Source organism: Ochotona curzoniae, unplaced genomic scaffold (genome assembly GCF_017591425.1).
Source record: "Ochotona curzoniae isolate NIBS_2020 unplaced genomic scaffold, NIBS_Ocur_1.0 contig_3498, whole genome shotgun sequence".
NCBI lineage: Eukaryota > Metazoa > Chordata > Mammalia > Lagomorpha > Ochotonidae > Ochotona > Ochotona curzoniae.
This window is the reverse complement of record NW_024465885.1, coordinates 46,387,466-46,410,861: the sequence shown is the minus strand read 5'-3', so window position 1 is coordinate 46,410,861 and position 23,396 is coordinate 46,387,466. Positions and strand designations below refer to the sequence as shown.

Genomic DNA, 23,396 nt, shown 5'->3' with positions numbered 1-23,396 from the left:
GCTTCATGTCTGGGGAAACCACTAGCAGCTCGTCATGCCATTCGGCCCCACGCTGAGGAAGGAGGACACACACTGAACTGCAGAGGCGAGCCAGGGATGAGAACACCTCCACACATTCTGAACCGTCCTGCAGCCGCCTGCTTTACCCATAGGTCGGCAAGTGCTCAAACATCTGCGTGGAGTTTGGGCAGATTTCCCTTGGGGCTGGCTGGGGTGTGCAGCAGCCACTAGCCCCGACACCCCACGACACCTCTGCTCACCAGGGAAGGCTCCCTGAGTCCCCAAGAAAGACCTCAGCTGAGTGTGGAGGTGGGAGAATAAAAAAAGTTCATGGACAACGTGGACCACATTTTTTTTTTTTTTTTTGGTGCTCAAAGGCACAAAGCAGAGGGCGACGCTGGAGGACGGCTCACGGGCTGGCAGCGCTCACCTTGTCGGGGTCCAGGAGGGCGTGGCAGATGATGTCCTCGCAGATGTTGGCCGTCGGGGCCAGGCAGTGCAGCCGGTAGAACAGCTCCACACAGGTGATGTGGTGCTCCCGGGTCTCCTTGTTCAGCTGATTCCAAAGCACACGAGCCACCCGCTGGGAGGAGGGAAAGGGAGGCAGGGCCCGTGTCAGCACAGGCAACTGCCCTGCGGTTCCCTGCATGGCAGTCCAGTCCTGCCCCGATGGGCTGGCCCTCAGAGTCCCACATTCCCATAGCCCTGTTAACAATGCACAGAATGGAGCAGAACCTTGCCAGAGGCATGTGGCACAGGCAGGAGCCCAGGCTGCACGTGGCAGCTTCCCACCACTGGCTAAAGATGCTGCAGCTAGCCCTCTCCCAGAACTTCACACTCAGGAAGCTGGTCAGCTGGAGACTGCACCTGAGTAGGGGGAGAAGGTTCGAGCTCCGCCGGCACTTGGGGACCCACAGCGAACATAGTGGGTATGTGGCAGCCACTGGGTCTATCCAGCTGGGATCTCATTTCCCCACCTGCGTGGTTTGCCCTGCGTAGTCCACGTGCACAGGACTACTGAAGAATTGGGGCTGGTCAGCTTTAACTGCACCATCATCTGTGTCTATCTCCCACCGTGGGGTCCCGGGTGCAGACACTGGCCACACTTGAACTTTCCACTGCCAGTCTGCCCTCTCCCCAGCCCTAACCTTATCTCCTGAAACCCAGGGGGGTCACAGTGGGCTACAAGCCTGCCCTAAGTCCCAGGCAGCAGTGTGTTGCTCGACATACCAGAGTGTGTTTCTGAGGTCATTCTTGCAGGTAATGTAGAATGCTAAACCTCAATATTCTGGGCGCACCCAGATCTGACAGCCTCACTTCTGGGCCATTTATTTCCATGTAACAAGGCCATCTCCTGCACACAGATCCAACCAGCCGCTCAGTGGCTTTGCCCTGAAGCCCCACTCTACTTCTTCTTCCCTCTGAGAGAGTGATTTCGAGTCATCAAATCACAATTCAACTTCAGACACAAACCTTTCTAACGATGGAGGCTCCCTTTTCTCATGGCTTCTGGGGCAAGTCCATGTGAGAGACGCCTTCTGCAAGTCTGGGCTTTTTCCTCAGAGGGTTTCTGGGAGTTGAGGCTGACCCTAGATCCCTCATCTGCTCCTGCTCACTTTGGCCTGACCCTGCCTCCCACGAGGGGTACTTCCTTGGGCGTCTGCAGTCTGCTGACGCTGGCTGAGGAGGCTGTCGCTCATTCTCACTGGCACTACGGGCAGTGGGGACACAGGCACTCGAGCTGTCCCACAGGAAACGGGAGAAGGCAGGAAGCTCCGGTGCAGTGCTTCCCGGTGGTGTCTGGGGCTCTGGCTGGGTGGACACTGCTGTGTGCCTCTAGTCCCGAGGCAAGGACAGGCAACAGTCACAGCTGCCCTGAGCTGCTGAGAACGTACACAGTCGGCGTCCCGTAATTGCAGGTTCTCAATCTATGGATTCAACTAACGACAGATGGAAAACAGCAGGAACACACTGCATGTGTACTGACTTTCACTGTCCTTCTTTCCTAGTAGGGCACACTGGCTATTCACACAGCACCTACTTGAAGTATCATAAGCACTCCACAGATGGTTTGGCATACACAGGATGGCAGGCTCTGTGCTGCTAGGACACCATTTGATATCCAACACTAGCTCATTCTGGATTCTGATGCACTGAGGGTCCTAGAACCAACCCCTCTACACTCACTGCAGATCCTGAGTGCTCCAGTGTCAGGCAAGTAGGAAAGTCTTGGATGTGTACCATGTTCTGAGTCAAGTTAAAACCAGAGCTTCAGAGGGAACCCGGAGAAGCACAGCTCACCCTCCTGCAGCAAAAGAAAAGTGCTGCTGTTGTAATTCTGATCCCTTTCCGGAGCTGCTGCCTCTGCTGTTCCATCCGGTGAGCTCTCTCATCTCCGCAGCACCGAGGGACACTCACTCGCCGCTGCTCACAGTGCTGCTGGGTCTGACTTTTTTTGTTTTGCTTTTAATAAACTCATTTTGTTTCATTTGAAAGGCAGAGTTATAACACAGAGAGACGGATCAATTTTCCATCCACATATTTACTCTTCAAATGGCTGCAACGGCTGGAGCAGAGCTGATCTGAAGCTGGGAGCCTGGAGCTTCTTCTGACTCTCCCATGGACCCAAGGACTTGAGCCATCTTCTGCTGCTTTCCCAGGCTATGATCAGGGAGCTGGGTCAGAAGTGGAGCAGCCGGGACTAAAACTGGTGCATATGGGATGCGGGAACCACAGGCGGAGGCTTAGCTTACTACGCCATGGTGCTGGCTCCTGCTTCTGAGTGCTGTACAGCCCAGACCCATATCATCTGAGGCAGGCAGGGGAGGGGGAGATATGGCACAGAAGCTGAAGAGGGAGTGGATACAGAGTCCCTGGGGACCTGACTTCGTACATGGGGACCCAGCTCACTGAACCCAAGCCGGGCTGGCAGGGCCAGGTGATAAGATTTTCTTCCAGCAGCACAACGAGCAAAGTAGCAAAAACCAAAAAAGCAATAACAAAAAACCATTTAGAGTCATGGGAAATTATCCTATGGCACTTAGAAGAAACATTCAAGGGACTCTACCAAGGACCGCGATACTGGCATCCCACACTGCAGCACTGGGTTGAGTTTTGGCTGCTCTGCTTCCCATCCAGCTGCCTGCTAATGTACCTGGGGAAGCAATGGAAAGTAACACAGGGCCCGGTGTAGTAGCATAGTGGCTAAAGCCCTTGCCTTGTACACGCCGGGATCCCACATGGTTGCCGGTTCCAATCTTGGTGGCCCTGCTTCCCATTCAGCCTCCTGCTTGTGGCCTGGGAAAGCAGTTGAGGACTGCCCAAACCTTGGGATCCTGCACCTGTGTGGGAGACTCCAAAGAGGCTCCTGACACCTGGCTTCAGATCAGCTCAGCTCCGGCCATTGCGACCACTTGGGGAGTGAATCAATGGATGGAAAATCTTTCTGGCTTTCCAATAAAAACAAATACATCTAAAAAAGAGAGAGAGAGTAACACAGTCCTTAGAACCTTACCACCCCATGGAAAACCTGGATGGGATTCTGGGCTGCTGGCTTTGACCTGGCTCAGTCCCAGCCACTGTGGCCATATGGGAAGTGAGCTAGCAGATAGATCTCCTTTTCTTTCCTTCCTCTGCCCATCTGTCTCTAGCACCATACCTTTCAAATAAATAAATAATGAATGAATGAAAGAGAGAAAGAGAGGAAGGAAGGAAACCTGCTGACGTACAATAAAAGCAGCAAGGGTTTGTGTAGCCCTGACGTGGGGTGAGGCCCTGACGTGGGGTGAGGCCCTGACGTGGGCTAAGGCCCTGACGTGGGGTGAGGCCCTGACGTGGGGTGAGGCCCTGACGTGGGGTGAGGCCCTGATGTGGGGTGAGGCAGGGAGCTAGATTAGGGTCAGGAGCTGGAAGGCACACCTCTGCTGCCCCGGGTGGCCCTACCTGCACACCTGTCAGTCAAACAACCGTTCCCAGAAGGCACCTGCCCTTACCTGGGACCTGGGCTGCTACCAGTTAAGTGCTCTCCTCCTCAACCTTCTGGGAGGGGGCAATGGGGAGCAGCTCTTTCTCTCTCTTCCCTCACTTGCGCTCTCTCTCCTTCTCCCTCTCTTCTGTCTGTCTCTTCCCGGTTCACTTTATTCTGGAACAATGCCCTATGAGTGAGTGAGTGAGTGTGTGTAACGCTGTCACTCTGTGTGTTGTACTGGTGCCTGTACTTAGAATGCTTCTCTAGGAAAGAGACAAGAGCCTAGAACAGGGCCTGCGCTGCCGCCTGGCCCACCACAGCACCGCAGCCACAACCTACTGCTTCTCCAGGCCCCACAGGAGGCTTCTGAATCTGGCTGTGAGGTGCAGGCCATCTGCAGGTCTGCCCTGCTCCCCCTCCTCTTACAGAGCACGGGCTAGGAATCCTGGGTGTCAGTTCCGCTTGCTCCAGCCCTGACCTTAGAGATCTGAGGGTGAGTTACAGCCTGGAAACAACCAGCCCAGCAGACACAGGTGGGGTGGGGAGCAGGCACCCTGCAGAGCTCTGGGGAAGCTGCAGCTTCCTACCCTTTCCCACTCTAATGAACAAGTAACTGCTCAACTTGTGTTCAACAGGTGAGTGATGCATACCTAAGCCTTTCAGGAGCCAATTACAGAAATGCTAGAGGAAGGAATTGAGTACTGTCAGCTGCAAACAGGCAAAGCTGCATACCAAAGCAGCCTCCCCCTATCTGGCATGAGGTTGACCATCAATCAGTGCCCACCCTGGAGACGCGGCTGATGGTCACCAGACCCACCAACCTCTGCCCTGCCCCCTTGGTAACCTGAAAACTAAGTTCCACATGGACTTGCCTAGATTGCGCTAGAGAACTCTGATTGCTCCTGAGGCTCTGGTCGTTCTCCGGGCACAGCCTAGAGAATGGGCAGGTAACAGGAGATGGTTGTGTCTAAACAGGGTCGCCCTGGCCCTGTAGTCCCGCGGTACGGTCTCAGTAAGGGGAGCAGGTGCTTTCGCCTGAAAACTAAGACTGCAGCTCTTGAACAAAGCTGGCTGTGTTTCTATTCTCTCCACCGAACTGGCCACCCAGCCTCACACCAGCAGGGCCTTGTTTTAATGGTGGCAGTCACCTCCACTCTTAGTTCTCCTGAGCAGCAAGGTTGAGGGATTCTACTGGGGCAGACAGACAGCCCTGCAGACCCAGCACCCCTCACAGAGCCAGGATGGGCAGGTTTGGGCTCAGGAGCGCTCGCTCGGAGGCAATGGGAGTTTCCTGGTGGCGATAAGGAAGAGTCCAGCAGTTCTGCACGACAGCAGGGAGCTAAGCTGCAGGAACCTGCCAGTTGACCAGGGAGGATGGGGAAAGAGACCATGACCCCTGTAGGGGCAGAAGAGAGTGTAATAGGGCCTCAGAAAGCACTCCTGCCAAGAGGTGCAGAGGTCAACAGCAGTGTGAACCTTGCACTCATTCATGATGTCCTGGGGCACTGCTGAACAGTCGTGCGAAAGCACCTGCTCCCCTTACTGAGACCACACTGCGGGACTGCAGGGCCAGGGCGACCCTGTTTAGACACAACCATCTCCTGCTACCCGCCCATTCCCTAGGCTGTGCCCGGAGGAGAAAGACCAGAGCCTCAGGAGCAATCAGAGTTCTCTAGCGCAATCTAGGCGAGTCCGTGTGGGACAGGAGGACACAGAGCATCTGCAGAAAGGCACACGGCAGCTTCGGAAGCAGCGCAGTGGCTTACACCACAAAGTCCCGCCTGTACCCCAAGAACTTCATAAGGGGTCCCAGCCTTCCCAGTCATAGGAACGGTGTCCCAGAGAATCCTCTACCCAGCACCAAGCAACACCAACAAGGCTATCCAGTCCAACAACACGGAGAAATGAAATACTGGGAGTAAACTTACCAATTCTTACCCAGAAAACCCTGTGTCCAGAAGAGGGCCGGGGGAGAGAAATGGTGGGAAGAGGTGAACCCTATCCTTGTAAGATCTGCTGTGGATGACGGGGTATTCTCCAGATACTCGTTAACCCTTGCCACCTAGTTACTGCCACTCTCTGCCTCATGCTTGAAATTCTCATTGGAGGAATTTTTATGTCAGCCATCTCCACTAACAACTATATAAACAAATAAGAGAACAAATAAAGACAATGATAAGCCCTGGTGTGTGTGTGTCTCATGAGAGTGTCAGAATATGAAATTGCTGTACTATATTAGTTAAAACATCCAGACATCAACTAAGATTAAAAGACACACAAGAGGGGCCAGTGTTGCGGCACAGGGGGTTGAACCATAGCCTGCGATGACATCCATGTGAGTGCTGGTGTTCCTCACTGCTCTGCTTCTGATCCAGATTCCTGCTAATGTGCCTGGGAAAGCAGCAGAGGTCAGTCTGGGTGCTTAGCTCCTGCTGCCATGTGGAAGACCTTGACAGAGCTGCAGGCTCCTGGCTCAGCCACAGCTGTTGCACTAATGTGGGGAGAGAACCCCCGAGGACAGAAAGTCTCTCTCCTCTTCTCTCTCTGTAACTCTATCTATATATCCATATTATATAGATATTTACATACATAATATATGTATATTTCTTATCTTTTCCATGCATTTTATATATATACAAAAGGGAAAAAAAGCCAGGACTGTGGCATGCCATGTTAAGTTGCCACCTGTGACGCCAGAAGCCCATATGGGCACTGATTTGAGTCCCGGCTGCTCCTCTTTTGTTCCAGCTCCCTGATAATGGCCTGGGAAAAGCAGTGGAAGATGGCCCAAGTGCTTGGACCCCTGTATTCACGTGAGAGACGCAGAAGACACTCCTGGCCCTCCCTGGCTGCTGTGGCCTTTTTGGGGAGTAAATCATTGGGTGGAAGATCTCTCTCCACCTTTCCCTCTCTGTAACTCTTTCAAGTAAGTAAGTCTTAAAGCAAACAAACCCAAGAAGCCATGCATAAGCTCGGGATACAAGGCAGTCTCGGGGGCTCTTAGGCGACCTCTGGGTGTCCCCCAGAAGAGCCACACTTAGTTAGTCAGCAGGCACACCCTTAGGGATGACCTTAGACAAGTTGTGCACATGTCCCTGCCATCCTCTCTCCAGCAGGAAGTACCTGGTAGAAGTCAGTTTTTTCCGCAACAACTTTCAGTATCCCTGGAGCAATGGGAGGAACAGTGACCATCTGCAGCTTGCTGAGAAACGGGTTGTGTCCATAACTTCGGTAGCGCTTCATCCTGTCCTCAATGACCAGTGCGAGGGACTGTGAGTGGTTGATCACTTCCAGCAGAGTGGAGATGGCCACATTCTGCAGGTAGCAGTCATTGACACAGCAGCTGATCGTCATGAGGGACTTGAGCCATGCTGGGAAACTTGGGTCACCAGCTCCTGAAAGGGAGCCAGCAAGAGCAGATGGGTACAACAAGAAGAGCATGGGAGGGAGAATGGGGCCTGGAGTGCAGGTCCCACCGCAGCCGGATCCGCCCTGGGACCTCAGGAGGTGGCAGTGCGCTGGCCTTCTAGGGGAGGTGCCAACATGGAAACAGGGTCTGAACGGATGCCATCCAGGTAAGAGGAGGCCAGTGGGAAGAGCTCCGGTCCACCATGGTCGGTGCCCTCGTGAGAGGAAAATGTGATGGGACAAGAGCCACACAGGGCGACTCCCCTGCAAGCACCAATGCACACCCAGACGGGAAGCAGCTCGGGCAGGAGTGCCAGAGGGAGGGACCAGGCAGTCCTGTGAGCATGGCCTCTGGAACTGCAAGGGCAAACATCTCAGCAGTCCAGCTCGGGGTGCTGCTCTGATTGCCCAGCAAACCAGTATGTGCCATGAAACAGTCCTGACTACCATGAGGGTACTTCACAAAATGTCTGAATATCTATACATGAGATGCACTTTCCATGCAATTTCTGAAGATTCCTTGTATGTTCTGGGTTTCTGATGAGCTGTGTTAATGTCCAAGGTCTAAGGAATACAGATCTGGGGGCTGGAGGGGGCGGTGCTATGGTGCAGGGCAAGGTGTTGTGGCCCGGCAACCATATTGGAGGTCAAGTCCTTTCTCCTGATCTGACCCCATTGATGTAACTGGGAAGGCAGTGCAAGACGGCCCGAGTACTTGGGTCCTGTGGCAGATCGCAGCTGAGTTCCTAGCTGTTGTAGCCAATTGAGGAATGACCCAGGGGATAGAAATCTGTCTCTTCCTCTGTCACTCCGTCTTCTAAATCAATATATGAATAACAATTAAAAAAAAAAATAAAAAGACCTAGAGAGCAAAAGTAAGTAAATACAGCAAAAACACAGTTTCAGTCCTTACCAACTTGCCATGGAGTGAGACAGAAGTCAAAAACATTTACAACTCACTGAAAAATAAGGATGGAAACAAACGTGGCCCCCACAGGCAGCCTGCCTTCTCTCCAGAATGCTGGTGTCCCCAGGAGGTTCCCAACAGCACAGCAATTGCCTGGACTCCCCAGGATGGGTGCTAGTCTGAAAGGCCTGTCTCCCACGTGCTGAGCTCTGAGCTCGTGAGCCTGCCACGTTCCCTCCTGGGCAGGTGTGACCACAGGCACCCTCTCACCTGGGAGCTGGAAGAGTGTTTCGTAGAGCTGCTCCATCTCTTCCTGGGACAGGTAGATGGGGAAGGTGGCACAGTCCAGCAACAGGTGGCAGGCAGCAGCAAAGGCCTCCCTGCACTCATCCCTGGAGCCAGCCAGGCTGACTACCACCTGCTCCGTGTCCCAGTCTCCCTGCTTCTTTCTGCTCGGGCTACTGGGCAGGGAGGAATGTGACTCGGAGCTTCTCGTCCTAAATGGTGACCCTCGTGTCGTGAACAAGTCCGAGAGCATCTGCTTAAACTGGGGCACGGTGATGGGCCTGGCCTCCCATAAGTCCTTCTTGTCAGGGTGGCTGGCCCCGGGCCGCTGGGCCCCGCTCTTTTCCTGTTTCTCTGTGGACTCTTTGGACCTGCTCTCTTCCCCGGACGTGGTCAGCTGTGCTCCGAAGATGTTCTTGCTGGCGAAACTGGCAATCAGCTCCTGGATGCTGAGGAAGGTATGCTGCATGGTCCCGCCCTTCTTCCAGATGTCGTCTCGCTGGGGAGACACCGGAGGAAGCTGCAGGTGCTCGGACAGCTCTGGCGACGAGGCGCTGAGCCCAATGCCGCTGTCCTCGGACTTCAGTGGGGGGAGTGTGGTCTCCTCGTCCCCGGGCACCATGGCCTTCGTTTCTAAGATGACTTCGGGTTCGCCTTTTACCGGACTCTGCAAAACAACAGCAACCTTACCACCCTGTTACCACCGTACTGGGCAAGGAATTCGCATATCTGCTGAAATCATGAATGGACTGCAAAACCAATGTTCTTTTTTCTTTTTTAAACAGAAACCCTCTACAGCAAGACAATCTGTTTACAAGTTTCACAGTATTAAGAGGACAAAGAGGGGCATGGGGCTCCAAAGAGAGGCTGAGGGGCGGCATGCTCTAGGTACAGGTGGGATTGGGGCCTGTCATTTTACTTAGACACCCCAGGTTCTGAGAAGTTGATGAGGGCAAGTGTTGGTCAGCAGCTGGGATACCTGCGCTCCACACCGGAACACAAGCCTGGGCTTGTTACCTGCTGTGGTCCCTGACTCCAAACTGAAATGTTCGAACCCCCAAATGAAGTAGAAAGTCAAAGCAAAGTAGAAAGTTCAAGAAGATGGCAGCGGACCCTTGGTAAGATGATCACTCTTAGTCTTTTGGAAGGCAATTTGGCAATATCTCTCACAATTTTTAAAAAATTGATTTAAAAAATTTAAAGTCAGAAGTGATAGGGAGAAGGGGAGAGGTCAGGGTAGAGGAAGGATGGAGGGACTGGGAGGGAGGGAAGGATAGAGAAAAATGAGAGAGACTCCATCTGCTGGTCCACTCCCCCAGATTCCAGACGGACAAGGCTAAAGTCAGGAGCCAGAAACTCCAACTGGGTCTCTCAGGTGAGTGACAGAAACCAGGCACTTGGGCCATCTTCCCAGGCACATTAGCAGGGAGCTGGATTGTAAGTGGAGCAGCCGGGGTGGGAACCGGCATTCTGACGCCAGCGTTGCAAGTAGCAGCTTACCACCATGGCTGGCGGCGGGCAGAGGCTGGCTGAGCCCATAGGATGCTTCCTGCTCCCGGGGCCTTACCGAGTTGCCGCTGGTGAACTCGGCATCCAGGTAGGAAGGCGGCATCTGCACCTTGCTGAGTACCTTGAAGCACGTCTTCAGGGCGAGTGTGAGCTCCGGCAGGCTCAAGGCCCCCATCTCCTCGGAGAGGGACCGCACCAGGCAGCTGAGCACCTGTGGCAGGTATTGGGTCTGCACCTCGGAGTGAAGTTCCTGTGGGGGAAGCAGGTTGAGCTCCCACAGTGTGGGCTTACAGCCAGAAGGAGCAGGAGCCGAGAAATGCCACCCCAGGGAATTCAGTTGTTTTAGAGCCCAAGTGTCATGTTAAATTCCCAATCAGGAAACAAATTAGTACTTTCTTTTTGCCTAGACTAAGCAGGCTATTTCTTCTCTTTCTAATGAAAACAACAACAACAACAACACAAAACAAACCAACAACAAACTGTCACACACGTTTCTAATTACAGAAATAGGCTTCCTTGCTTCCTTTGAGACAATTAGCCACCTGTATGATTTTTAAAAAATATTTATTTACTTATTTATTTGAAAAGTCAGAGTTGGAGAGAGAGAGAGCATGTGTCTTCCAACCATTGATTCATTTCCCACATGGCTGTAACGACCAGAGGCAGGCAAAGTCAGAGACAGCAGCTAGAAGCTTCATCTGGGTCTCCCACGAGGGTAGCAAGAGCCCAAGCACTTGGGCAATCTTGGCCCCCCCCCCGCCCCATTTTTCCAAGGTCATTATCAGGATGCTGGATTAGAAGTGGACCAGCTAGGTACTCATGTAGGGTGCTGGCATCATGGGTAGGAACTTTACCTGTTATGCCATGATGCCAACCCCTCTACCTATGCAATGTTAACCAGGCAATTCATGTACTCTAACTCCTAAATAAAAGAAGAGCAGTATAAGGGCCAGTCCAGCAGTTGCTTTACACTGTTTTGGCTCAGTCCACTTACGTGGGGCTCAAACATGAAAAGCCTTTTAAAATAAGACATTAAAATAGTCAGAGGGGCAGGGAGGGGCCTACAACACTGAATAGCTGGTAGGTCGCCTGGATCTCCTACAGGAGACTGGGATTGAGACCCAGCTCCACTCCCAACCCCAGCCCCTGCTAATAAGGTGTGCCAGGGAGGGGCTGGGACCCCACCACCCACACAGGTGTCCAGTTCTCACTCCCAGCTTCGGGCTGGCACAGCCTGGCCATCGAAGGCATCTGCATCATGAACTGGCAGATGGGAGTTCTCTGTCTTCTTGCCTCCTTTCACTGACAAACAACAACAACAAAAACCCCAAACCAAGAACTATGAGAATAAGAGTATATATGCAGCTGCGCTGACATTAGGTGTTTTCTGTAACTTCAAGTTTACCCGGTGGACCAGTGACAGTGGTGAGAGGGGCAATGACAGCACGCACAAGCCGTCCCTTCCCGACAGAGCACCTACCAAAGGAATCACATCGAGCAGGAACACAAGGAGGGTGCAGAGCTCCGAGACGGTGGGCGGCGGGCCGACGCTCTTCCCGGCAGGCTCCGTCTGCTTCCCCGCTCTGTGGCCATCACAGGAAAGAAAAGTGAGTCCTTTCTTTCTTCAATGCCCTCAAGAGCATCATGTGGCTTCTCAAAGCTGCCCTGCTTCCAGGTAACACTAGACGCCTTCTGCCACACTCAGGGGGTCTGGGGCCTCTTGGTCTCTGGTGGTGTGGTTTACATGTGTGTAGTCCCATGCCCATGTGGGATGCCCCACCCAGCAGACCTGCAGCACCTGGCACAGTCCTGGGCTATAACCTAAGGTAGATCCCAGGTGAAGAGCCAGGGCTTAAGAATGACACAGCCACATGGATGCTTCCCCAGCTGTGGGGGCACCTGACACACTTTCCCATGGGACGCACAAGAGCACTGGGCTGCGGGGCACCTCCCCACAGGAGGGAACGCAGCACCACCCTCTGCAGAGAGCCTAACTCTACAGAGGAGGCCTGGGGTTAACAGACGACTGGCACTCTTCTAAAAGCAGCAGGTGCCTGGGTGGGTAGGTGGGCCCCAAGGCCTTCTGCGTGCTGCACTGTGGGGTGAACTGACTGCAGGCTGAACAGAGAGAAGTGTTCTCTGCAGACTTCTGTCCTTGACAGGATCCTGAGTCACGTAGTACCACATTGATGTACACAGCACTCGCGTGGCTCATACAGACAAGTCAGCGATGGAGAAGGCACCAGGAGGGTAGGATAGGGTGGGTCTGGTGATATCGCACCCCCACATAACTAAAGATAATAATACACACACTGGGATTCACCATCATTGCCTAGTGCAGCCCGAGTTCTTTCTCCTTTCTTGTCATAGTTTATCTCAGAATGAGAATTCCTTCAAAGAACCATGTATGCCACATCTGAGGGATGCCAAACATTTCGAGGTGTCTACTCTAAATACCTTGTGAGCACAGGCACAGACAGGACGAAGACACCACTGCTGTGCTGCACACAATGGCGACAAGACTGAAGCAGGATTATTTACCCGGGAGACCATGGCACTCAGTACACGGTCGGACCCCCAAATGGCTCGCTGTGGCATTACTGCTATGAAACTGACAAAGCAGAGCCTGTCGCTATGGAGATGCATCTGTTACAGCACACAGAGCATCCCAGGAGGGACGGACAAAGGGACGGGAAGGCAGGGAGCTGGTTGCACCTGCACAGCACCATTTTATTCTTAGAAAACATCGCCAGGAGACAGGTGTCTGGCCTAGTGGTTAGGTGCCAGCAGGAGTGTGGGTTCAATTCCCAGCTTTTTCCTGACTCCAGCTGCCTGTTAATGCAGTAGTACCACAGTGATCTACACAGCACTTAATGGAGGCTTAATGTAAAGCCACATGGGAGACTGGGTTGAGTTGCCAAGCTTTGGTCCAGTCCTGGCCACCGTGAGCATCTGAGGAATGAACCAGCAGATGGAACATTGACCTTCCCATCTCTCTTCCAAATAAAGACTTTTTTTTTTTTTAAATGATATTAAACCTGATTGTGGCAGCATAAAGCATGAATGCTTTAATGGAATCAGCAATACACTAATTTCAATGGGAACGTAAGAAAATGGAATACTTAAGAACCTTCTTTAGGCACAACCACCAAACTAAACTAGACTGCTTCATACAGGTCCTGCCGAGGGGACAGTGCCAAGGGGGGACAATGGATGAACATGACGGAGGATGCAGAGGATCTTCTGATGTCAGAGTTCAATAAAGCAGGTGTCTGAGGAGTCACAGAGATGATGAGAACTCTCGGCTGGAGATGTGTCTTGCTCTGTTGGACTCAGGGGAGTTCTCTGCAGGCCCGGTTCGGGTGAACCCTGCACTGCACTGCAGGGAGGCCCGCCCAGCCTCAGCTCCAGGCGCCTGGCCTGACCGCCCGGGCAGCGGGGACACTGTGACGCCCTCCCCCCTTCCTCACAGACCCCGTGGTCCCGAGCGGCACGCTCACCTGAAGCACTGCTCAAAGCACCGTGTCATGTAATCCCAGAGGAATTCTGTGCTTAGGGAGGTGAGGAGCAAGTTCACCGTCTTCACGATCTCAGAGGCATTTCTGTTTTCTTTGATCGTACTGTCAAAGCAAGAGGAACGAAAAATGAGAAATTCTAAGAACTTCTGTGCCTGAAACTCAAACTCAGCAACAGGTGTTGTGGAGCACTGGACCAAGCTGCTGCCTGAGGTGCCAACATCCCATGCTGAAGTGCTGCTGTGAGTCCTGGCTGCAATGCCTCCAGCAGCAGAGCAGGGCCCGAGCACTCGGACCCTCCTACCCACAGGGGAGACCTGGGTGGAATTCTGGCCAGCTCCTGGCCCCTGCCAGTGTGGCCATCTGGGAAGTGAACCAACGGGTAAAAGCTCTCTTTCTGTTTCTTTCTGCGTGAAATTGTAGCTCATTTTCCCGTTCACATCTGCATTCAAGAGGCTAATGGACCTGCGCATCACCACACACGGCATGCTTCACTGACTCACTCTGGAAAGCTGCTATAATTTGATATAGAACACTAATTTTAGTCTAACCACACGATTAGATGCTCTACTGGTAGAAACTGGTACAACTGTTCACCAGGGATTGTCGCTAACATTGAAACGCACGTGTGCTTTCCACGGCTCAGGAAATTCTCTTGGGATGCATCGTACAGAACTTCTTGCATGGGGACACAAAGACAGAGTATGAATTTCACATTTGTACACTCCATGTTGGGGAGGAGATGGCTCCAGCTCCTCTGAAGCCCTGTCCAGTACTCCAGAGGAATAGCCAATGCTGCCAATGGCCTCGACAGCAGACTGGCAGCTGCCCTTTCCCCGCACGTGGGGAGCATGGGCCAAGCCCCCAGGGGAAGTCTGAGCCAGGTCTGTAACCCCATGGGTACTGTGTTTCTTTTTCCTACATACACTCCCTTAGGATCAAGTGTAAGTTATAAATGAGACACAGCAAGAGATCAACAGTAACTTGCAGCAATACAGAACAAATATAACCACATACTGTAGTGACCATTATTGAAAAACTCTGGACTATTTCTAGAATTTTTTGTTAACTCTTTTCAGACTGTAGATGACTGTAACTGAAACTACAGGAAGTGAAGTGGGGGGCACTCCTGTACCCCAAGGAACAGCTCAGCTTGCTGCGTCTTTACAATGCCCAGTACGCCATAACCGAGAGAGAGAGACAGAGGACAACTGGGCGTGGGGCCAGAGGACAGGTGAAGTCTGAGGAGCCCATACCTGATCAGCGGGTTTCCACTCTGAGTGTAGCTAAGCTGGAGGTCAGAGCCAAGGGCATCTTTACAATAGGAATAGAATGCCCTGACGACTTCAAGAAATAAGTTCTCAACCACCTGCGGCCCTGCAATCAAACAGGAAATGGTCAGAGAAAGACTCAGCTATCCATTTTGAAAGTCAACACACCAGGATCCTGCTGAAGGGGCATGGAAAAACACAGTGAAAACAGGTGAGTCCCAGGCCCGGCGTGGTGGCCTCCAGCTAAAGTCCTCGTCATCCAAGCGCCAGGGCGCTGGTTCTAATCCTGGCTGCCCCACTTCCCATCCAGCTCCCTGCTTGTGGCCTGGGAAAGCAGTCAAGGATGGCTCAAAGCCTTGGCACCCTGCACCCATGTGGGAGACTGGGAGGAAGTTTCTGGCTCCTGGCTTTGGACCAGCGCTGCGCCGACTGTTGCAGTCACTTGAGGAGTGAATCATCGGACAGAAGATCTTTTTCTGTCTCCTTCTCTCTGTATATCTGACTTTCCAAATAAATAAATCTTAAAAAAACAGGTAAGTTCCTTTTGGTGTAAAGAATTCTGAAATCAAGCATCACTGTTTCACAATACATTTTCTATGATTTTTTTTGGACGGTCCCTTGTATACATGAATTTCAAAATTTCTGACACCAAAATAAACTTCCCTTTTAATTCGATTTTCCTTCCACTTCTAAAAAAGAATACAGAGGCACAGAGCCTGGCACCTGTTCCAGGGAGGCACGGTGGACATGGGCCTCTTGGATGGACTCCTCACTCAAGAGCAGGATCTGCAGAGGACGGCCATCTTCCTGTTCTGAAAGCTCAGCATGAGCTACATCACAGGAAAAAACAAACAAAAACCCAGTCCAGTCCAGCCCTCCAGATGGCGCCAAAGAGCCGGCCCGGCTGCAGGGGTGAGAGTCACTGTACCACTGTTAGGTGGTGCTGACACACACACACACACTCACTCACTCACTCACTCCTCTCCCTCAGCACCACAGCTACCCCACTAGATACAGAGAATTCCTACACAACCGCCCGGGGATCCTGGTGGGCAGGGGAGAGGCTGGGGGAGTCTGGGCTGGGCAGACACCTGCAGGCAGCACTGGCTTCCCACTGGGACTCTGTCAGCAACCGCAGAGCTGCACATGGCTCTTGGTGACCTGAGCAAGGGGGAAGGCTCCCACGCGTGGTTTGTCTGCGAGCAGATGGGCGGCAACTATGTCCTGACAAGGGGAGTTCAGGTTCCTGGTGGTCTGGGGCGCTTTAGCTGTGAAAGGAATCTTACGTGTGAACCCAGCCATGAAGCCACAGATGCCACACACTTGGCACATGGTAACAGCCCAGCCACGGTGATCTTCTGGAACAGGTAAATGGTCCAGGCCCTCTCATCTACCTTGACCAGAAGTCTTCAGTCCCCTGCTGTGTCCCGGAGCCCTGCTTGTGCCCTGCCACACAGCAGGTGCTCCGAGACTTTCAATGAACAACACAAGCACTTCTCCCAGACCCTCAGTACCCCCAGACTCCTGCAAACAGCGGGCAGGAGCCACACACCACAGCCCACCATGCAACAACACGGGACACTGCGACAGGTTTGAGGGACCGCAAGGTAGCTATCTGGGAAATTTTAAAGACCTGCCTGTTCCAAAGGCAGAATTAGAGAGACAGGAATTGGGAGAGAGACTGGTTGGCTCACGCCCTAAAGTACAACGACGGCCGAGGGCAGGAGCCTGGAACTCCACCTTGGTCTCCTGTGTGCGTGGCAGTAGCTCAGGTCCTTAGGCCACTTTCTGCTGCTTTCCCAGGTGCAGCAGCAGGGAGCTGGACAGGAAGCACGCGGGAAGGACTTGAATTTGTGCCCACGTGGGAGGCTGGCATCAGAGATGGCTGCTTAACTGCTCTGCCACAATACTTGCCCTAGGATACTTTTTTTTAAAGCTCACCTTCTCATCTGGTGCTTATGGGATCAGTGTGCCAAGTGGAGTCTGGCCCTGATACGAGAGGAGTGGTGTTTAATTTTGTGATTCCATGTCTTCACTCAGCAAGCATTTTAAGTACAGGCATGTACAGCTCATTTAAAAGGGAAGCAGGCAAACACGCATTCATGTGAACACAACTGGACTGGGTCAGAGACAGAGGGCGGCGGGGAGCAGAGAGCAGGGCACCCTGGCACCTGCTCCCGTCCCTGACTCCGAGGGGAGACAGAGGGCGGTGGGGAGCAGAGAGTGGGGCACCCTGGCACCTGCTCCCGTCCCTGACTCCGAGGGGAGACAGCAAACAGCCACAGCACCTCTTTGCAGGTGGCAGGCGCTCACCAGGGAGCTTCACGATCTCTCCATGAAACGCCACTGGAATACAACATGCATGTTCACACACGTCCCGATGAAGACAGGGCATGCTGACAGACAGGTGGGAGAGGCTGACATGGGGCAGGGCCTTGTGCTCCGTGGCCTCCAGTTCAGCCAGCCGCCTTCCCCTGCCTGGGGCAGGAAAGCTCACCTGTATACGTAGTATGTATGTACCTATGTTAAAGGTAGGTAGTGGGGTCGAGAACAGAACGCAGGCTTGGCTGAGGTGTGAGCACAGGTGAAGGGAAGTTGTGCTGGCTCACACATGTGCATGCATGGCCATAATTCTAGATTTTCCAAACCAGAACACCTGAATGACTGCACGCCTTCCCTGAAGTGAGTTCAAGGACTGAGTAGTACCCAGGATACACTGCGTGCGTCTCAGCACGCTTCCCCTGAGAGCAGGCTATGGGTGCTGAGTGCTGGGTGCCCGCAGCAGCAGCGCGTCCACTCACCTATCTCTGGCTTGTCCAGCAGGCTGACAAGGATGCGGAAGGGCTTCAGGTACGCGTGATGGCGCTCCTCCGTGTCGGCGTCCCCCAACTGCTGGTGTAGGATCTCAGCCAGGCTCTGTGTTTACAGACAGCCACGAGGCAGGTTAGCACGCGCGGGCTGCTGTGGTGTGTCACGTGCAGGAAAGCGTGACCACACTGGGTGCTGCAGGATGGCGCGTTCGGTAAGGCTGGCACGCCTGGTGCTGTAATGGCTCTGACACTCTGGGACAGAGAGCGCACCCAGCATTCCAGCACCCCAGCTTACAGAAAGTCACCAAGCCAGGCAGCAAGGGGCATCCGCAGACACAGCCACAGCCCGCTGAGGCCTCGGGGTCACCCCCACTCAGGGCCAGGGTCAGGAATGCCCTGATCGGGGTTGGCTTCCCATAGACGTGTCTTTACCTCAACCAGGAGCTCCTTGGAGTATTTTTCAAAGAAGTAGGAGGAGTGGTCTTCGTACCAATTGGAGAGTTCAGATTCCGGCACAATAGTGTTTCCCTTGATGTCTGAACCTACAAAACAAACACCACGACCTGCTAAGAGATCTCTGTGAGGACACCACAGTGTGGAGACATGGCAAGCTGCAGGCCCTTCAAAGCGCAGCTCCCGGGACCCAGGAGGGGCCCTGTCACCTGCTAGCTCCGTCCTCTGAGGACTGTCAGGCTGAACTCCAGCCCGAGGGCACCAAGAAGGCACCTAAACTGCCTCTTCCAGTGCACGGTTCAAGTAGAAGCCCCAATGGACACTGTTTTTAAACACCAGCGCTCATTTGTCCAGGACAAATAAACAAGGCTGTGTGTGCATGCGGCATACTCCCTCCGGTCACTAGCCGCCTCGGCTACCCGCGAGGTTGCCATGGCTGGAGGAGGCTCTCCAGGCTCCTGGGACGCAGCTGGCTGAGGGCCAGGGTCCTTCTGTCCACACAGCACGTGAGTCCCGTAGGATTCAAGCTGAGCAGCTAACACAACTGCCCTCTGGGTGAGAGTCCTGGCAGAATCTGCCGCCTTTCGCCCGTGGTGATGGCTTCTGGGAGTTCTACACGGGGGAAGGAGACGGGAAAGAAGCTGATGAGGATGCTGACGTGGTCACGCCTGCACACCGAGCGTAAGATGGGCTTTGTGGCTTTTTCCCCACCTTAGGGACAGGAAGGGGGGGTCCATAAAGCTCCCCAAGTGCTGCCTTTCAGCCCCGGACTCTGTCTCTCCCAGTCTAGGGTTCTGACCCTGGAATCACACAGCACAGGCAGCGCACGCCTCCGAGTCGCCCAAGGTGCTCCCTTCCGACGCCCTGCACACACACCCTGCCCCGGGAAGCTCCCCGGCGGCCAGAGGCTCCGCTTGCATCAGGTCTGTCTGCATTCTGTTGCTGGCATTTCACGCTCTTTTTTTCAGAGTTGATTCTTATTTATTTGAAAGGCAAAATGACAGAAAGAGAGCTTCCACCTGTTAGTTCACTCCTCAGACACCTGAAACAGCTAGGAGGTCCCAGCTCAAAGCCAGGAGCCAGAAGCTCCATCCGGGTCCCATTGGGCCGGCTTCAGCCATCACTGGCTGTACCCAAGGACTCGCCTACAGTGCCCCCTAAGTGCATTAGTGGGGAGCTGGGCTCAGCCATCACTGGCTGTACCCAAGGACTCGCCTACAGTGCCCTCTAAGTGCATTAGTGGGGAGCTGGGCTCAGCCATCACCCGCCGTACCCAAGGACTCGCCTACAGTGCCCCCTAAGTGCATTAGTGGGGAGCTGGGTTGGCAGCAGAGGTAGGATGTGACGCAGGCACTCCGATAAAGGAATACAAGTGCAATGTGGTGCCCCAAGGTGATTTAACCTGTTGAGTTACTCTCATGCTCTTAAAATGGACTCCAGTCAGATTTTTAAAATGCTAGTTACCAGGCCCAGCACAGAAGGCTAAAAGTCCTTGCCATGTCTGCACCAGGATCCCATGTGGGCGTCAGTTTGTATCCTGAATGTTCAACTTCGCATCCAGCTCCCTGCCTGTGGCCTGGGAAGGCAGTGGAGGACAGCCCAAGGCCTTGGGACCCTGTACCAGTGTGGGACACCCGGAGGAGGCTCCTGGCTTCAGATCAGTTCAGCTCTGGCCACTGTGGCCACTTGGGAAGTGGGCCAGGGGATGGAGGATCTTTGTCTCTGCTTTTCTCTGTATACTTGCCTTTCCAATAAAAAATAAATAGCTTTTAAAAAATGCTAGTTATCGTTTGTCTTTTAAAAAAACGTAGCTGCCAAAGAACCAAAACCGTATGTCAGCATGGCGACTCGACTGCCTAGTGCCGAGTCAATTAGTATGTTTCTACGTCTCCTACATCAGAAATATCCCACCAAGACTCAAACATGTTGCAAGCGGCAGCACGAGGAAGCTGCAAGGATGCCGACTTGGGACGGCGCAGCTCAGTACCGAGCAACCAGGCATACAGCCTCCGGTTCAGGGACATGTCCCTCCTCAGCAGCGTCTGGCTGGCGGCTGACAGGATGCGGACCACAGCGGATCTAGGCAGGGGGACGGCTTGCTCGTGGGGATCCTATAGGAAGGACAGAGAAAGCCTTACCACGAGGAAGCATGATGGCTGGCCAGCCTCTACTTAACACAGCCAGTCTCAAAGCTTTATCCCCAACACCCAGTGCTCGGGAGACCGGTTCTAACACACCAGCCGAGCGGCTGTGTGGAAACAGCAGCCCGGGGCTGCCAGGGCCGAGAGCGCGCGGTGATCCAGGCGCAGCCCGAGTCCCCGCTGCGGGCAGAGACAGCCCACACCTCAGACGACGGCAGGCACCCCCTGAGAGGGCCCGGGCTCACCAGACAGGTAGAGAACGGAAAGAAGAACAGGACGATCTCCAGGCTGTTTCTTTGCACAAGGACATTTGAGTCCAGCAGCGACGCGCACAAGGACTTGACCTGTGGGTGACACACGGTAGAAGGCAGCTCACTTCACAGACACGGGCCCGCCCTGCAAGCTGCTAGTTCTATGGAGAGCGGGTTTATGGAGATAGATGGTAAAACACAGAGAGAGAGCTCTTGAATCTGCTGGTTCGCTCCCTAAATGGCTGCAAATCCAGGAGCCTGGAACCCCACCTGGGTTCCACAGATGGGAGCACAGGGGTGCAGGGCGAGGCACCTTCAGCTGCTTCTCCAAGTGTACAGCAGCTAGATCAGGAGTGGAGGGCTGGGACCTGAATCAGTGCTACAGGCGATGCCAGGGTCGCAAGCAGCTGCTTAGCTCTCTACGCCACAATGCTGGCCCCTGGTCCCCCAGGCTACTCTTTACAGTCATAAAAATGAAGGGGCTGTTTCCTAGGAAAGTTGATCCATCCCTTCAGACCAGGGGAAGAGCGCAGGGATCAGCAGATCGGGAAGGCTGGAACAGGGGAGAAGGTGCGGGCGTGGTAGAAGACGTGGCTACAGGGTTCTCTCCCAGATGACGGGATTCTAAAATCCTACAAAGGACCCACCGGGGACCCTGGATTGATACTCTTAACTCTGAGGATACGGGTCAGAGGACATCCAAAGCAGCTGGATAACCACCACGATCTCCCCAGAGTGCAGGTGCATCATGTCTGAAGGCCGCGCGTATACACGCAGGAGGAGCTACAAGAATGACCTGGGGGCTGAACATGGAGGAGACAGTGCGGCAGCAGCTGCAGCCCTGGGGCCTGAGACCCACGCTGGTAGCTGCATGGAGTATACAGGGCCCAAGTGAGCAGAGAGCTGGGACAGGCTGCTGGAAGGCTCTGAGGTCTGGCCTTGGGTGCCAAACACATGAAAAGGACAAGATGGACCTGGGCAACGCTGGGGTAAGTGCTGAGTGCACCGTGTGAAGCTGGCATCCCACGCTGCAGCAGGAGGCCCGGGTTCCGGCTGCTGGCATCCCACACTGCAGTGGCAGGCCCGGGTTCCGGCTGCTGGCATCCCACACTGCAGTGGCAGGCCCGGGTCCCGGCTGCTCTGCTTCATCCAGCTCCCTATTAATGCACCTGAGAAGGCGGAGGGTTGTGACCCCTGCCACCCACATAGGAGACGCAGGTGCAGGTGCTGGCTCCTGGCTTTGGTTTGGTCCAGCTCCACTTTGGTGAGGCCAAGTAAGGAATGAATAGTGGATGGATGATTTCCTTTGTCTCCCTGTTTTTGACTTTCTCTGTCACATTGATTTTCAAATAAATAAAATAAATCTTGCAAAAAGGAGAGCAAACCTCTTGGCGAGGTTTTGGGGCAAGAGCAAGACCCGGACACTGAGCAGCTAAAGCAGGACTATGAAAATGGAGACAAAGGGACAGGTGATGTGGACAGGGCTGGGACTGGGGGTGGGTCTCTGATTTTCCAGTCACCCATCCTTCCTAACCTCCAGGCAGGCCGGAGTAGCTGATTCGTGACCCCCATTTTGCAAAGAAATGGATTCACCAAGGTTAAGCACTTGGCATAAAGTGGCATTAAAATGCTAAGTGGGGGTCCACCACCAGGTGGCGACAGACAGCAAGCCATTCAAGTACTAGGAGCAGCATTCAAGTACTAGGGGAAGAGTGGGATGACCTCGCCAGGGCACAAGGCTGGAGTCAGACATCCGGACATCCGGGAACTCTAAAAACTCAGGGTTGAGAGCAGCCAGCGGGAACAAGAGGGACTGGAGCCCGAGAAGGGGAGCAGAGGCAGGGGGTGGAGCAGGTCTAGCGAAGGGCTGAGCCCTTGTTGGGTGTGAGAGACCGGAACGCACAGATCTTCCCACTCACCCTCATCACCCCCATCGCGAGCTCCTGCCTTTGCCTGGCTCTCCCTGCCCCCATATGCACCACTGTTCCCCACCTGTGACCCGCCCAGGGGGACCGAGCACCCACCGTGAGCTGATAGTCGGTGCCCAGCATGTACTTCTGCTCCTTGCCGGGCAGGTCCCTGCTGATGTGCCCCACCACGAACAGCGAGGCAGGCAGGCGGACGGCTGGGCTGGCCAGGACGCTCCCCCACAAGGCCGCGTAGAACACTTCCCTGCCCACTGCCAGTGACAGCCTCAAAAGCAGGGCATCCGTTCTGTGGGGAGACAAGCAAGAGTGACCGGCTTGTGGTGACTGTAGTAGGGGTGAGCCTCCCTGGGGTGGGGGACCCACCACTGTGACCTGCCGCAGCCGCTGACCCTCCTGGGCATGCCTGCTGTCATGGGGATCTGTTCGTTAAGCGCATCATGGACAAGTCCTACATCTGATCAGTTCCACAACACAGCGCCGCAGATGCAACATCCAGCGCCTGGCTGCGGTGACCATAACACTCGTGGCAAGGAACATCAACAGAGCTGGGGCAGAGAGCCACTCTACACCAAAGCCTAAGCAGCCATTTGCGTCTCCCCAAACACCAAGCATTGGGAGGGGGTCTGATCCCGGCTGAAGCTGCTGACTCCAGCTTCCTGCTGCCAGGGGCCCCAGGCGGTGGCAGGTGATGGCTCCTGTTGCTGGGTCCCTGCGCTGGCCTGGCTGCTGAGGGCATCTGGGGAGAAACCCAGCAGCCAGGGCCTCGGTCTGTCCATTGTCCTCTGACGACATGGGCTGAAGACGCAGGCAGACATGGAGACACCTGCGACCTGAGTGTGGTCCGCACCTGCCACGTGACATCTGATGATTTGAGAATCACACGCTGTTTTCCATCTGCCTGTAGCACCCTTATGTCACCCCTTATCTCTGGCTACTTCTCGCCTCCTTGGT

At 54.1% G+C, this 23,396-nt stretch overlaps 1 protein-coding gene across 1 annotated transcript in view; it reads right to left on the bottom strand.

Annotated features, from left to right (window-relative positions):
• DOP1B (DOP1 leucine zipper like protein B) overlaps positions 1-23,396 on the bottom strand; it is a 107,776-nt gene that overhangs the window by 43,620 nt on the left and 40,760 nt on the right. The window contains exons 5-16 of the mRNA XM_040980796.1: positions 22,542-22,731; positions 20,512-20,610; positions 20,113-20,236; positions 18,105-18,214; positions 17,664-17,778; positions 14,848-14,968; positions 13,577-13,696; positions 11,557-11,659; positions 10,135-10,326; positions 8,553-9,234; positions 7,091-7,362; positions 431-583 (exon numbers count right to left, since the gene is read on the bottom strand). Of these exons, the coding sequence (XP_040836730.1) occupies positions 431-583; positions 7,091-7,362; positions 8,553-9,234; positions 10,135-10,326; positions 11,557-11,659; positions 13,577-13,696; positions 14,848-14,968; positions 17,664-17,778; positions 18,105-18,214; positions 20,113-20,236; positions 20,512-20,610; positions 22,542-22,731 (2,281 nt within the window). The remainder of the gene's footprint in view (positions 1-430; positions 584-7,090; positions 7,363-8,552; positions 9,235-10,134; positions 10,327-11,556; positions 11,660-13,576; positions 13,697-14,847; positions 14,969-17,663; positions 17,779-18,104; positions 18,215-20,112; positions 20,237-20,511; positions 20,611-22,541; positions 22,732-23,396) is intronic.